General features: G+C 38.7%; 2 protein-coding genes across 9 annotated transcripts in view; both read left to right on the top strand.

The window, feature by feature from the left end:
• LOC144200484 (nck-associated protein 5-like) overlaps positions 1–6817 on the top strand; it is a 74937-nt gene extending 68120 nt beyond the window's left edge. For 7 of the 8 annotated variants that reach the window (XM_077722680.1, XM_077722721.1, XM_077722691.1 and 4 more), the window contains 6 exons: positions 246–351; positions 902–989; positions 2667–2972; positions 3488–3609; positions 4328–4466; positions 6586–6817. In XM_077722680.1, the coding sequence (XP_077578806.1) occupies positions 246–351; positions 902–989; positions 2667–2972; positions 3488–3609; positions 4328–4466; positions 6586–6662 (838 nt within the window). In that variant the 3' untranslated portion in view covers positions 6663–6817. Of the gene's footprint in view, positions 1–245; positions 352–901; positions 990–2557; positions 2973–3487; positions 3610–4327; positions 4467–6585 lie in introns of those variants that run through there. The other variant, XM_077722735.1, reaches the window with a different exon arrangement.
• A 4052-nt stretch (positions 6818–10869) lies between these two features.
• LOC144198432 (ly6/PLAUR domain-containing protein 1-like) lies at positions 10870–15220 on the top strand. Its single transcript, XM_077719439.1, has 3 exons — positions 10870–11076; positions 12488–12622; positions 14362–15220. The coding sequence occupies exons 1-3, from the start codon at positions 11025–11027 to the stop codon at positions 14622–14624; spliced, it is 450 nt and encodes a 149-aa protein (XP_077575565.1). The 5' UTR covers positions 10870–11024; the 3' UTR covers positions 14625–15220.
• The last annotated feature ends 1324 nt before the right edge of the window (positions 15221–16544 follow it).

Raw genomic sequence — 16544 nt, 5'->3', positions numbered from 1 at the left:
CAAACATGAGCCCATATTGCTAAGAATGTGTGTGAGAAAAAAATGATCACAATCACAGCTGTCTTTTCCAGTTTTAACTTTATGACAGTTGTTACTCAGACATATTGCAATGCTTCAGTCCATTGATCTGTTTGAATTTCCAGTTCTTTTGAGAAGCATTTTTGTAGGCATTTTTGTCCACGAGACATAAATGTTGAGCAGTCCTAAATATGTCATTGAATACCAATACCATACTATTTATTTAGGGCTGCTGAAAAAGCCAACTTGGTGACTACAACGCCAACTGGGATCTCCACACCTAAGAAACATTCTGAGATTAAAGGAGACATCAAAACCTGCCCAGATGCAACTGTAAGTGGAAATTGTGCTTATTTTTTTAAAAATTGATTGCTGTTCTTTACACTTGTTATTGTATATAGCACTAATTCAGGTTTCAGTTAACACATCAACCTTAACTAAAGAAAACGTGCGCTTTATATTGAATGTATATAGAAAATTAAGCAGGGATGCAGTTATTGAGAGAGCTTGAAAAACAAAGAAAGGGGAAATTTAACAGAGAAGAGAGCCTTGCACAGAATAATGTTAGAAATTTAATCCTGATGTGGGGTTTTGATAGCACTGAGGAGGCTCCTTATCAGAAGCAGTCAATTTGACAAAGGGCTATTTGATACCATTCCCCAAGCCCAAGCCCATCTTCTCCACACATAACAGAACAAAATAGAGGCACTTTGTGACCTCTCTGACTTGTTTCGCATCACACTAGAATAACCCAATTATAACTCTGTATGTATTTTATTGAATAATTCACTTCACGGGTCTGTACACTTTACTATATAGATGAAGCCAAAGCATATTTCTTGCCACATCATGCTGAGGTCATTTGGTCATTTTTATCTCATAGACGCTCCTAATGTGTCAGAAGCTCAAAATGGGGTGTGACAACAAGGAGGGGTGTGTGGGAGATGCTGCTAGCCAAGACAACCTGATAGGTAAGTCTTACTCTCTATCATTGGAAAAATGTATATAAAAATGTATTAGACATTCCAAAGAGAATCGTGGTAACAATCCTGCTTTGAATATAGGGGGAGGGGCAAAATGAAGAATAAGCACAAAACATTCAGCCTGTATCTCACACTACCACAAATTCTAGAAATGAGAGCATATTTCCTCTGAGGAGTGTTTGCAATTGGACATTTGGTCATGTGATGTTTTGCAATATCTTTGTAGCCAATTAAGTTAAGCGCAAACTCAGATAGCATGATGTTCGTGATTATTGTAGTGATATTTTTATTCAGCAGGTGGGATTTACTTCCAATTTGTCACTCAGGCTTCCAACTTTAAAGGTCATAATGACTGAGTGGTTACTGTAAGCGAAGGTATTTCGAAGGTTAACCTTTGCTGACACAGATAGTTAATTATGTTCAGTCAGACAATACTCCTTTCTATCATCATTTTTATTTTCTACAACATAGTTTAATTTGAATTAAATGCTCAGCGGGTGTAACTAATTAAAAATGAGTGGGCCAGAAAAACATTTTTAATTAGATGAACAGATAAAATTTCACCCCCTGCATGCATCCCAAATATATTTTTAAAACTCGATACATGATGAACCAACCTGAAATTGTTCCCTTCTTTTGACTTATGATGCCTGTGCAGTAAAGAGCACTTTTTATGGTCCATAGCACAAAAACAATAAATACATCAAAACAAATGGTGGCTAACCACCAGACAGAGAAAGTATCATCACACTAGCTTTCTTGCCCCCAAGCATGCAGCCTGGACGTGATAGCAGCTCATGAAAAACTACATTACGTCCAGTCGCTGTTGCCTCCGGCTGGAATTACAGTGGAACTTGTTATAGTTTGCTTATAGAGGGCATTTTGAACTGTCAGGCTTGGCATTCGATTATACGACTTGGTAATCTATGGCTGGCTCCACTTTGCACTCCCTTTCCTACATATAAGGAGCCACTCCCAGTTCCCCAAACGCATACCCCCTCTCTCGCTTGTGTTACTATTTATTATGAATTTTGATGATGTACAGCAACTATTCTTAAACTATTTGTCACCACTTTATCAAATGATTCTCACAAGTGCTACTTATGTGCATGTATGTTAGATAGTATACAAACCAACAACTTGGTGAGCTACTCTTAAATAATGAATTGGGATGTCTTGGTTAGACATTTCAACAGTTACTGTATGTTCACATTTGTGTGACAACAGTTGAGGAAGTAAATTTACTGTTATGGTGCAGAAAGTAACACAAAGGGAGTGAACAAAACTATGTTCAGAAGAATTTGATCATAAAAAGAAACGCGTTTCCCTAACCCTATTAGAAAAAAAAGTCATTATGGCGACCAGACGTTAACATTTTACGTCCAGTGCATAATATCCATATACTATGATGATTGCTGCCGCAAGCCGGGACCAATCACTTTAGCACAGCCTCGTTTCATTTATGACCATAAAATTTTGCATTATTTCATTTGACTATTTTAACATAATCCAATTTTTTCCTTTCTCCATTGTGCCAATGATTGAACCTGCCACAGACACCCTATACTCTCACCACCCTTTCCGTTGCATGTGAAGCCCTCTTTCCTCAGTTCGTGTGCTGACCCTTGCTCCCCATAGTTGTCATATTTCCCCATGTTACTTTAGGCTCCAGTTGTCAGATGAGAACACTGGACAGCGGGATTGGCACCTTCCCTCTCCCTGACTCGGTCACGCGAGCCAACGGACGGCACCACTCAAAGTGTGACCCCGGGCCAGATAAGGTTGCTGCCGAAGTCCGAGCGGAGCCTCCCTCACCTTCTTCAGAATGCTCACAACGGCGTGTCAAAATGCCTTCCCTACCCATCACCTGCCTGCATGCACCTGGAAGCTTGGGTCACTCCTTCTCAGACCCATTTCTTACTCACAGTGGTTCCAACACAGATGTTCAGACACGATTACCCAAACCATCTGGTAAGTTGAGATCCAGTATCTCAATTTTTGTGTTAAAACATTTTCCTTTTTGCACTACAAAGGACACGACTTCATGTTTAAGAGGCTCATGCACAATTACTTCATTCCAGAGGCAATACATAAAACAATACCTGGTCAGAATTTTTGACACTAATCAAAAACCTTTATGTGAGCAACACAATATATATCAATCCATTTCCATCATATTTGAGCTTAAGTACTTGAGATTGAATGTTCTGCTGTTTGCCCACTCAGCATACAACACAAACTATTGGAACCATAACTTCCTCTTCTTACATAGGTCAAGGTTCTCTGTAGACACCAAACAAATATATTCAGATACTTGTTGTAAGCATAGGTCAGAAGGCAGCCCTAACCTCACAAGTGGCAAGGTTTATGGAGTGAGTACAATCAGAAAAATGTGTTTTACCTTAATGTGGTCAAGGTACTTCAGTTGCGAACACGTCTACTAATCATTATCTAACCCTAAACCATCATCTTCTTTAAACTCGTAGGAGCAAACAGAACCAAGCGGTTGAGTCTGTTCACCCCTCGGAGTAGTGCTTCAGCCTCATATGGGTATAAAGATGACGAAACTGTGCGGAGGAGAAAAGCCAGCGACCATGACATTTCTGCCGTAAGTTAGAAAAATGTATTACCATTGCATACCCATGTAAGGACAAAAATAATATTTTCCTGTGTTTACATGTCTTCTTTAGTTATGTTTGGAAGAGTGTACAAATATTCTGAAGTCAGTTTATTTTAAGATAGGGTAGGTTCATTTCTATACTCCATCCATAAGTGATAAAATGAGAGCAAAGTGGATGGTGGTTCAAAATGTGTAGGAGTTATGTGTGCATCATTATCATTCGTAAAACATTCGCTCCAAAAAGTATAAACTTTGCCTGCAACTTTCCCTAAAAATCCTTTATTACTATAATGTAGAAGTGGCTTGGAAGTTCAAGTACATTGCCAGGCTTTAGCAACAGCCTAAAGAATTTGAAACATGTTTTGTAATGTCTTAGACAACTGAGAAGCAAAAATGGTTATGTGCCTTATTGCTGTCTAATGCACAACCAATCGCAAACTTCCGAACTGCTTCAGCTCACCCGTCCCTTCAGATTTGGGACCCCATCTAAATATGGCATTCTAAGAATTAACTGGCAGCACGCCATTGGGGAATTGCGACAAGTAGTTCTGAACTAGTCTTCCCTGCGAGTGAAAATTCACAAGGATATCTTCCCTCTTCATATCTGCATTCTTTTATGGGTGTCTATAAGGGAAATTTGACAAAATATTATAATGGTTGAACATTGAATATTGTGCATTTTTTAACACCTTTTTTTCCTCTTTAGGAAAGAGCCCTGCGATTGTGTACAACATACTCAGGTAGCAGCAGTGGCAGTGACACTGAGACCGAACTTAAGCAGCCTGGAATGACTTTAAGCCCTCTGCAAAGCTCAAGGATCAACTGCAGCAATACGACCAACCCAGGTCAGATACTTAGCTAGAAGAAATGATGACTTCTTTTAGGATGGAATAATCAACATTTCAGACCAGCAATGATTAACATCTCAAAGTCAGTGGTGCTTCTAGTAATATTGGGACAAAACACTCTCGCTAGTTTCACTGGGACACATCAAATTGACAATCGTAACATAGATGCTCATCGTTAATGCGAAAAAATTATCCCCATGTGCCACTTCATTTTTTTCCCCCCTCTGAGACATGGGGGAAAAAACAGACCTCGACCGTTAAGTAACACCCCCCCCCCCCCCCACAGTCGATTAATTTGAAAAGAGAATGGATGAGCAGTAGCAGTTTGGAGAATTTTCTGTCAGTTGTGAAGTTGTAACCGCATGAAATAGTCCTTCCACTGGAGGAGGATATGAGAGATGCCAGTTCGACCTGTTGCACAAAGAAATGCCCTTCAACACATGAGATATGCACAGCATCCGTGTTTCAAGCCCAAGGTTTTCATTTGTCGAGAGATTTTCATAGCAAAAGCTGCCTAATTGCTTTCGATCGGCTCGCCATCTCGTGTCAGGGGGTATTTGCCTACCCTTATTTAACGACGCCCAATGACAAATGAGGACCAAGGAGCGTGAAATGGCCTCCAGCTGCCGCCGCAGGACGGCCGAGCTACCCTCCACTACACTGATGCCGTGCCTGACACAAAAATCGATAATTTTACGGGGAGGAAAAGCTCTTACTCAACACTTGTGTAAATTTGAGTTTGCTCAGTGAGTTTTATGCTTGACCTTTGATTTACTTGAACTAGATGATTTCAAACCAAATCAAACTTCATTGTAATCCTATCAGTCACACAGCAATGATGCAGGAATTTTTAAGCCATCTGCAAAATGTCAAAATTACCCAAACATGGGAAACAATTAAACAAAGTAGCCAAATTAGAGTGTAAATACTGCAAAACTATAGCAATCAGGGATTAGAGGGTATGGCTATAAATAGGAATTTTAAAAAAAATCATGACTTTATTGTGTGTGAGGATTTTCAGAATACTACATGTATCATCAGGTTTATTAAGTCCAATCACTGCCTTGCAACCACGCTCAGATTCTACAAGCAGATCCAGACTTGCTGCAGCACAGGAGCGTCACACTTGTGAGGCATTGCTCACGGCTACACTTTTGGAAAATTTGGGGGCTGGTCTCAAAGATCTGTGATTTGAGGCCCTTTAATAGCATTCCACAAACACTCAACAGAGAATGCAAAGCTCTGTGGCTCCCATCAGAGCCCTCATGGCCCACGTTGGCCTCTCATTCATCATCCTGACAGCACCTGACAATCCCGCTAACCGCGTCGTCTTTGTTTTTCTTTTGAGTGCTCCTTTTCAGGAACATGTCTGTCTTCCTCATGTCTCTCTTTTATATTCAACTGTTTTGTTTTCAGCACATTTGTCTTCCTCAATAGACTTTTCCTATCTCCATTCTTGCCCTGCTCCTTTTGCAGGGGAATAAAAATACCCCAGGAAACATTTAGTTGGTAATATTCCTAGTTGTTTTGTGCCATAGTAATAGACAATTTATTAAAATGCATTGCCGATTGTAGACGTTATAAAATTGAATGTGATATATGAACTAAATAGTTAAAATGAACCAACACCTAATATTTAGCATGAGCAGTAAAGTAAAGACAATAAAATCTTAACTTTTTTTATTTTCTTAGGAAAAAGCTACAATGAATAATAATGCCTTGTGGTTAATAATGATAATAGGACAAGACAGAATTGGTGTTTTGCCTTGCACATACCTGCATGTCCCCAGATCATTGAAATCCCTTTTCGCAAAGGTACAGAGCAGCCATCTGTGTAACTACAGAAGAAATGTGTTCATGCTTCAAGTTGTTGTTTAGAGTTTAAGGGAGGTGAAAATCCCAATAGCCCATATTTAGAATTGGTCTGGAACATCTCAAACACCATCATTTGTTGTTTTGCTCCCAGGCTCCATTTACTGGCCTCTCATGAGAAACCATGATTGTTCCAGTGTGCTTCCAAACGAACCTTATAGAAGAAACACAACTTTAGCTAATGTGTCGACTAGCTTGTTAATCTTAGCTGATGTGAGGATTTCAAATGCGTCTCTCTCTGCAGAAGGACATTCCTCCTGGGAAGACGGTCATCTACCCCAAACAGCCGTGCTCTCCGGACATCACCGTGGAGTCCCTTAACAAGCTCAATCACAGCAGTTTGAGTTCTGCAAAGAAGCCGTCCCCGAAGGCGGAAATTTTGATACGTTGTGCAAAAACAAACTGGTCGAGCTTTCCTCCTCCAGTTGCTTCTCGGGCATGGTTAACGCTGATTCAGCAGGTTCTCTCAGTGACTCGCTTTACGATTGCTTCTCGTCCTGCACCAGCCAGGTCTCCACCCATGTGCGACGGGATTTTTTACCGAGCGTGATCATTTGGGTGTCCAACAGCGTAGATTTACTGACTGCTGCAAGCGTTCCTGCCGCCAGCTATGGCCATGAAGAATCAAGTTTGGTTTGAGTGACTGCAGTCCCGCACCTCCCGATTGATGAAGGGCCCAACAAAAAAAGCACTTAGAGGCGGAAAGTTAAAGTCATACTAATAGTTGAACGGTAGCAATACATAACTCATTGCGCATTGTGACAACCTATTTGTTGGCTGAGTCAGACAAGAGGTTTCTTTGGATCTGCAGGAAATGTAGTAAGCTGCTACAATGCACCTAGCTCAGTTTTTTTCACTTTACTAGTTTAATGAGTGGTTCCAATAGCCTTATTTAACATGAAAATGTCTGCCTTCATATGCTATATCGATATATATATATATATATATATATATATATATATATATATATATATATATATATATATATATATATATATATATATATATATATATATATATATATATATATATATATATATATATATATATATATATATATATATATATATATATATATATATATATATATATATAGATATATATTTATATATATGGATTTATAGGAAAAGGCTGTCCATCTTCATCTTTGCCCGACTGACGAGTGGTTAGAAAGTCGGTCTCACAGTTCAGGGGTCGAGGGTTCGATCGCAAAGTGACTGTATGGAGTTTGCATTTTCTCCCTGGACATGCGTCGGCTTTCTCTGGGTACTATGGTTCCCTCCCACATCCCAAAAGCATTCAGGGTAGGCTGGTTGAATACTATAAATTGACCCGAGGTATGAGTGTGGGCATGAATGGTTGTCCATTTCCATCTTTGCTTGACATCGCTTGACTTTCTGAGACAGGTAAGAAAGTAATTCTTTACTTCCTCAACTTCTATTTAGAGCAGATTCACAGACTGTTGGAAGCTCAGGGAACAAACTACTAAACTAAAAAATCGATTGTACCATCAGAAAGATGTTGACGTGCATACAAACACCCTGAATAGTTTGTTTCTTGGTTTTTGTGATACAAAATCCAACGTGTGTGGATTTCAGAACCAGACCTCACTTTTCAGGATTTGTAAATAAAAGTAATTAAGTAAATATCAGAAGGGGTAGTGTTCATTCACATATATGCAGATATACACAAAAAGGTGTACATTTTTTTTGCCAATCTTTCAAAAAATACTTTTGAAAATGACTTGTAATTGTTTTTATTGAATTCTTTTGGGGTTCTTGTTTGAATAAAATCTTTATTTTGATTTTTAAAAAAAAAGCCGAAATATTTTATTTTAAAAGACGTGTAATGTTATGCCAAATTCCTATCTGGAACTTGACCAGCTGGTGCTAATCAACACAGCCGACTTTGTGTCATTCTTCTTCCTTTTTTTCTTTTTTTTTCTCCTTTTTTTAATGCAACTGTTGATCGTGTGTGAGTGCAGAGAGCTTGTGTATTTTTCTAGTTGTCAAGTATTTATACCCATGTTTTTGTACTATCAAACTGTAGAGTGATTCACCTCTCTCCTTAAATGCCCCCTTTAAAACGGTTACCAGCAGTGTTACTTTGGTAAATACTATTAATTATTCATTGTTATAATTATTCCTTTGTGCAATCTCATCTGTTACTCTAATGCTCTATTTTATGTAACTATTTCCTAAATAAAAAATATTTTCTCTTGCAGTCTAGTGTGTACTGTATATCCACCCACCTACCCAAGAAAAAAAATTGCCTCAGGGTGATGCCTGTAATCAGTTTTCTACTAACAGTCTGTCAACAGGCGACAGTGTGCGCCAAGAGTGCAGAGGGATTTCCAAGTAGTCCCATGATGCTTCATTATGTGGCTTGAATAAATGTAATTAGTTGATCTCCGTTATGGTGATTCTGTACCATTATCTGCCTAATATGTTGCATCGATCTTGTGCCACAAGCGAAAGATCATTCCTATGAATAACTAACTGTTGCTCCATGTAGGATGCACATTGATGATAGACCACAATGCTATCAGTAAATCCTACCTTTTCAAAGATGTATGCTATATATATATATATATACCATGTTTTTCAGATTCTATAATCGCAGCTGAATGCACAATAACGACCGGGAAGAAACTAGTCACACTGGCAACTATGTCACATTTTAAGAGAACATTTTGTTCATGAGAGACCAGGAAATAACCCATACACTCCATTTATTTTAATATCAAAATGAAGAACATGCTGTTAACATAACATATTCAATCATTCCAATTAACCTAAACAACACAAAATGTTGTTTACCAGACTCTTGATCACACTCCATCTTGCTACCGATTATATTTGTTTTTAACTTGGGGATCCTTTTTGCACAATCCCACAAATGTGTAAATTCAATTAAATTAAATTGCACACTTAGAGTGCCCTTCTCACAGAAGTCAGAGTAAAGCAGTAATTCTACACACTGTATATACTCATACATTTCTGCAAGCAATGTAGCATGAAGGTCAGAACAATTTGATGCTTTCATTAAATGGCACTGGATAGTCAGCCACCTGTTGCCATTCACGCAGCATAAACCATGACTCATTTAGTATAATATCATGATGTTTAATTAATAGGCCCATATTTTAGTCATTCAATTTGAATCAAATATTTTTCTGGAGTATAATAGCTGTAGCAGTTGAGGGATATCTTGTAACTTTTTTTTCAAAGAGCTCCTAAAATTCCAAACCGTGAAACACCATATTAGATTTTCAATGATCGGGATAAGAGTGTGAAACTAATAACAGGTAATTCAACACACCTGTTCCCCATTCCTATCTGAGATAATGGGTGCGTTAAAAAAATCAATCTGACACGCCAGGTCTGAGAAGGTTAGTTTCCAAAAACACACTGAGTTCCTGAACAATCAAGAGTATTAAAATATATGTATTACTGAACTCTCACAATGGCAAAAAAAATGTTAATTGGCCTCATTGACCCAAGTTGGTGCTTCGATCTAGAAATTAATAGGTAATGGTGATATGCTGAATTATTGTGGTTGCCTAGTTAGAAGCACTGATATCCATGTTGTACTCTAAATAGTAATTATTTTAGAATACATATTAGTATTTTTTTCCTCATCTTGTTCTATGCAAATATGCTTAAAATGTGTATTTAAATTAGGCACTTTTGTCAGTCTGAGGGGAGCTTTTATAAAATGTTTGTTATTTTTTATCTCATCGAATGTTCCAAATGTAGTTGCCATATGGTTTCCCTTGCATTTAATCTCATCTCTTCTCATCTCATTTTCAGAACCGCATTATCCTCACTAGGGTCACGGGGTGTTCTGGAGCCCAGATGATTCCAGGCCAGAGGCAGGGGACACCCTGAAACGATGGCCAGCCAATCGCAGGGCACAACGAGACAAAGGACTACTGTGCACATTCACACCCATACCGAGAGGTAATTTATCAGCCTACTATGCATGTTTTTTACCCAGAGGAAACCCACACAGGCCTGGGAGAACATTCAAACAGCCCACACAGATGGGAGGTGACCTGGATTTGAACCCAGGACCCCAGAGCTGTGAGGCCGACGCACTGATCCTTGCATTTAATCTCGGCACATTTAAAAATGCTCTCGATAAAAGTATTGATTAGTTGTAGTAGTTGCAAAGTCACCCAAGTGTGTGGATTTTGCACCCATTCCTCAAATCTCAGCCAATGCATTTTTCATTGTACCACGATACGTTTTATTTTTTTGCCAATAGTAATACAGGCTATGTAAAATGATGTTTATATTACACCATTTGCGCTTAAGGGGGGTGTCATAGAGCAACAAATGGCCCTAGGGTTCTAACACATCACCCCACTTCCGTTGTTTTATGATTGAATATAAAATGAATTAAACTTTTCGTACTTGACTACGGCAATGTGGTGGCATACCAATATTTTTTAATCCGAAATAGCAAACGGTAAAATGTGCCCGCATGATTCGCGACTCCGTCACGTGATGCTCTATAAGTGACGGGCGCTCACCGTGCGCGTGCAGTGGCGGCCAAGATCCACGACAATCGGGAAGTATGCGGGGGAGGCAAGTGTGTGGGGGCTTCATCCGTGATGCTTAGTCCAGCGTTTAGCCTTTTGAGCAACTTTTTTTCCGGGCGGATGCCCTCCCGGGAGACATGCGTCTGCTCGTTTTGGCGACCCTCTTCGGAGTCCTGCAGGTTCGCGCAGGTGGGTTGCATCTAATTATTTTCAGTAGGAGCCAAGCGTAAATGCCTTTTTTTTTTTCATTATTCATATTTATTTATTCTTTAAATGTTGCCTCATTGCAAGATGCAACATTTCCCTAGCTAATTTTCATAAATCTAGCCTCGACAAAAATCAGGAAGGAAAAAAACTTCAAGGCAGTAGCAGAAAATTATATAAATGAGGGAAAAGAGAATTAACCAATTGCTCTTTAAAAAATGAACCATTTTTGGAAGATTTTTATTCCTAAATGCGGTGAGATAATTGACTAAAGGCATCTGTTGTTTGAAGATTTTTTTCTCCTTTCTATTGTCTTGCGTGAACGCTAGGGACTACATTTATTTTCTTATCACTCTGAATTGTCCCCGGTGGATAATCAAAAGCTATTTATTAATGCTGATAAGCTGCATTCTGCCCCCCGGCGTGACAAAGTTCCCCTGAAATAATAAACTGCTGCTAGTGCCGCTGGGCATCCGCAATCTGATTTCAATTGACGGATGGAGCCACTCAATTCTTGTGTGATTGGTTCCGTATATCAGCTACAAACGTGGCAGATTAATAGCTTCCACATTTTCATAATTACACTAAAGAGCAGATGTGTTTTGTTTGGCTTGATTGAGTTCTGCTTCAATGAGTGGTACTGATTTAAGTTGATACGACGCTCGGACTTCATTGACGTTATCCAATACAGTGTTTATTGTTTAAATTTGCATTTTCCACTCAGCAGTCTGTCAAACGAATTACTAAGGGTTAAATGAAGATTTTAGTGGGACAAATACAAGTTGTATCCAGTGACGTGGTGAGACTTCCACTCACTCCCCTTAGGCACTCAATCACACTTCTATGTTTGCATTGTTAAGGAAACTTCACTGACCTTAAGAAACTGGTTGTTAAAAAATTCCACTGGTGTGATTTTACGGCCTTTTCTCACTTCATGAGCATCATTATGTGCTCAGCGTCCTTTGCGAAAACTCAGCTGCCCTCCAGCTTGGGGTGATGTCAAGCAGTGCAGTAGAGGAATGACTCCATTCATTTTGTTTAGACATGGAGCCATACCTTTTGTTTGGTCTTCTTGGACTTTTAAAACTGTGAGCGGGTCTAAATGTTTAAAAAAAATATTGGGAGACACGAGTTACACTATAAAAGCAGCAGGTGGAATCAGTACAATAGAAAAAGATGTGATGCCATTAAAGGCAAACTAATATCATATCAAATTCAAGAATTATTTATGCCTTGTATTTTTTTGTTAATGACCCTATCAACTTGCCATTATCACTTGTGCATGAAAAAATGTAGACAAAAAATCCAAAAGAAGATGGTATAAAATATCCATCAATATATATCCAAATTATTTTATAACTTTTATATCATCCTCTTGGGTTCATGGGTATTGCAGGAAACGCCCTTCAGATTCAGTGTTACCAGTGTGAAGAGATGAAACACAATGACTGCTCAACGCCCGAGTACATTGTCAATTGCACGGTGAACGTGCAGGATATGTGCCAGAAGGAGGTGCTTGTCAAACATGATGGTAAGTGATTATTTCCCTGTTGACAAGGTAACACACATTTGTCACTCAGCCTGACAAGGTTACTCTGCTAAAGCTGACATAGCTGCAAACTTCAAGATTCAAGTTAATAAATATTGTAAGAGAATCACAATCTTTATCACTCCTAAACTCACCAACAACGGTTGTGAAATGAAACTAACATGTAGTGATTCATCTGCAGGCTTTGAGAATTCATTTGAGGTTATTTAAATCCAAATGAACAATTATAAATCACAAATTCACTATTTACTAGTTTGCAAATCAAGTCAATTACAGAGTAGGTTCTGGAATGCGTAAACATCGCCAGATGCTGATTTTATCCCTGGTGATGCCAAGCTGTTTTCCATCTCTGCTTGCTCATGGAGTGTGCAGCCTTCAGTTTTATCTTCAACAAATGTTTTGCACGCTCAATCAGATTCACTTGAGATCCACTGCAATAGCATTGCATTATATTTTACTTCTTTGGTGGCTTTCACAAGATCCCTTGGATTATTTCCTCATATCCATTTTACTGTGTTCTGTCTGTTATCCCTCTGTCCATCAATCCATCTGTCAGTCCATGCATCCATCCACCCATCCAACCATCCGCTTTTTTCCCACTTATATTGGGTCAGGTATTGGGTCCAGCAGGTTCAGCAAGCAAGCCCAGACTTCCCTCCCCCTGTTTCTTCATCCAGCTATTTCAAGAAGATCCCAGGCCAACCAGAAGACTTTGTCTTCCCAGTAATTCCTGGATCTGTCTCATTGCCTACTCCCAGTCAGACATACTTGACATCTCACCACCGAGGCGTCCAGGAGGCATCATAGTCACATGCCCGAGCCACTTCATCTGGCTGTTCTCGATGTGGATCTCGCGGACGACTGTGCTTCTCTATAGGAGAGCCCGGACTCTGCGCGAAGGGAACTCCCTTTTGCTGCTTTTATCCAGGATCTTGTTCTTTTGGTCGCGATCCCCTGCTTGTTACATCCATTTATCCACCAGCAGGTTCTAAGATTGCTACCACAACGGGCTCCCACCACCTTGCAGTCGTAGCACCAGTCAGTGCTCTCAGCAATAGAGGCACGAAACATGGTCCCCTTGGACTCAATGTACGTCTCCTTGGAAATGAGTGATGTTCTGCAGGAGATGAGAGTTGAAACTCTTTCTTAAAGGGAACTCCGCCAGGTATTCCCAGCAGACTCTCAAAAAAGGTTTAGGTATACCAATCCAGACCGGCATCTTCCCCCAGCCAACTTACCACAATGTGGTTATCACTGAACAGATCTGCCCCTCTTTTCAATCGGGTGTCGAAGACACGCAGCTCCAAGTCCGATGACACTTGGACAAAGTCAATAAACAAACTGCGACCTAGAAGGTCCTGGTACCTAGCGCACCTATGCCTGAACATCCTTTTCCCCTCATCTGTTTTTAAATATCTGGCCATGGCAATCTTATAAACCATGACTGGTTGTTTGTGCTTTGAATAAGATAATGTGGCTCTTAAATTTCTTCATTAGTAAACTAAAGTCAGAGGTGGAGTATGTTCAAGGGTTTGTCTGAATGTTCTAGTGTCATTCACTTATGTAGCTCAATGTATTTTTTTTTTTTGTCTCTCTAGGTACTACTTATATTAAAAACAAAGTAAGAATTATATTAACACCGGACTGATACTTGAGACTCTGCAGCAGTTAATTCAGATGCTTTATCTGACCCAATGATCTATCTTGTCCTTTCCCCGTAGGGGTTCATTATCGGAAGTCATGTGCATCATCTGCAGCATGCCTCATCGCTTCCTCTGGCTACCAACAGTTTTGCACAGGGAGGCTAAACTCAGTCTGCATTTCGTGCTGCAACACAGCGCTCTGCAATGGGCCCAAGAGGAAGAGACCTATTCCCTCAGTTGCAACGCCCAGTGTAAAGACAAACCTTATATTTTGTCTCTTTCTGACGTTTTTTTCACTAGCAAAGGCAGTTACGTCGCATCTCCTGCACACCCCTTTATAGATCTGAACAATGGGGTTTTGGGAGGTTTTTATCAAACCTTGTTGCTGCACATATATGTGTGTATATGTATGTGTATATATGTACATATATACATACATATAATACATACTGAACTCTGCTTGCACCACTGGAAATCTCTGTAGATATTGGTTTTCAATCCCGTTTTCTTCTGTGGACGAAAATTCTTTCTACTTTTTTTTTTTCTTTTTGTGTAATAGAATATAAGGTAGACTTTTGCTCTTAGGTCATAATCTCCTGTCATTTCTGCTACTATAATTTGTATAAATTGACTTGCCCTTTGTGTTTCTTTAGCTTCCTGGTAAAGACAGAATTACAAATCCAAAGGTGAATCATCTTTTGGCATGATGGAAAGTGCCTAATAGTTACAATTTTTCACTCAACTAATAGAAAAAAAGGATTATCATTGCATGTACCGGGGAGAAAGAAAGTGGCCTGGAGTGAGTGCACATTGTACAAACGTCATGTGGTGAAGCTAGCTACGTGAACACATGTTGTTATGGGAATACAAGCCAGCTAATGAGAGTACATTTAAACTGTTAAGCAGTCAAGTCAATAAAGCCCATCCCAGCAGTGTGTCAATATTTTGATTGCTAGTCTGCTGGTAGCGTCTTACTCCGAACAAAACAGTAACAGCCAAAATCTTGTAAGCATTAGGTATCCAGTATGATGCCCAGCCGGTCAAAGGATGAATATATGGCAACAAACAAACCCATATTCTACATTTGGTCAATGTGCAGCAGGGGTAATGGCAATTTCAAAATTGAAAGCAAAGTGCCCCTGTGTACTCTGCTCCAGAATATACTACTACTTTTCTAAATAAATGAGGATTTGTTTTGGTCCCCAAATTATGTAGATGAAGGACTGGGTGGAATTCTCGGATTATCATTTTTCTAAAATTGGATTTCTCATTTGTTGGACAACTACGGGTACCCGGAAGCAAATAGTATAACATAAAAGAAGGCAGTACAAGGACTACAAGCACAATTACTAAATGCTCACTTTGGTGCTTATCCAGGTTATTTAAAATTATTGGTAGAGCAAAATGATTGATTAGTGTATAATCCACTCTTGACTATTTAACAAAAATTACACTTTAATGTTTGCTTGTTTTTTTAATCAGAACTATGTATAAATATTTTTTGTTTGATTTGACCTGTCATTGTTAAATTATATTTCTTTTCTTCTGATTGCTGTTCACTAAAATGTGACTATTCTTCTCATATGACTTCAATAAATTTAGTCTTGTCACAAAAACAACTGATTCTTACATTTGCACTTATTTGTAGGACTTCTGATGAGATTGCGTTACATTTACTTTTATTTTAGGTAATAAACACAGTGTAGGTACTTTCTCTATAGTTAATGCTTTTTGTGAATGTTTATCAAGCCTTTTTGTTTGGCAAAGGGACATTGGATTGGATTGGATAACTTTATTCACTCTGTAATCGGTAAATTTAGTTGTCACAGTAGCATGAGGGTAAGGATGCAGAAATAGGAACGGCATTTTAGACATAAATAGATAGGTCGTAAGTAAAGTTAATAAATAAATACATGAATAAATATATAAATAAATAAGCGTGTTGCTGAAATATATATATATATATATATATATATATATATATATATATATATATATATATATATATATATATATATATATATATATATATATATATATATATATATATATATACATACTTACACACACACACACACACACATATACATACACATATATACATACACATAGATGTACATGCATGCATACGGTAGGTCTTAACACAGCTTTTTTTTGTTAAACAGGCTGACAACTGATGGGAGTCAGGATGATGGAGATAATTATAATGCTACTATTTGTAGCACATCTTGGTCCACTGAGTACTAATTTTAAATACTAGC

The sequence above is a fragment of the Stigmatopora nigra genome, chromosome 1 (genome assembly GCF_051989575.1).
Source record: "Stigmatopora nigra isolate UIUO_SnigA chromosome 1, RoL_Snig_1.1, whole genome shotgun sequence".
Classification (NCBI taxonomy): domain Eukaryota; kingdom Metazoa; phylum Chordata; class Actinopteri; order Syngnathiformes; family Syngnathidae; genus Stigmatopora; species Stigmatopora nigra.
The sequence above is the reverse complement of the archived record's forward strand: the minus strand, read 5'-3'. Positions and strand labels throughout refer to the sequence as shown.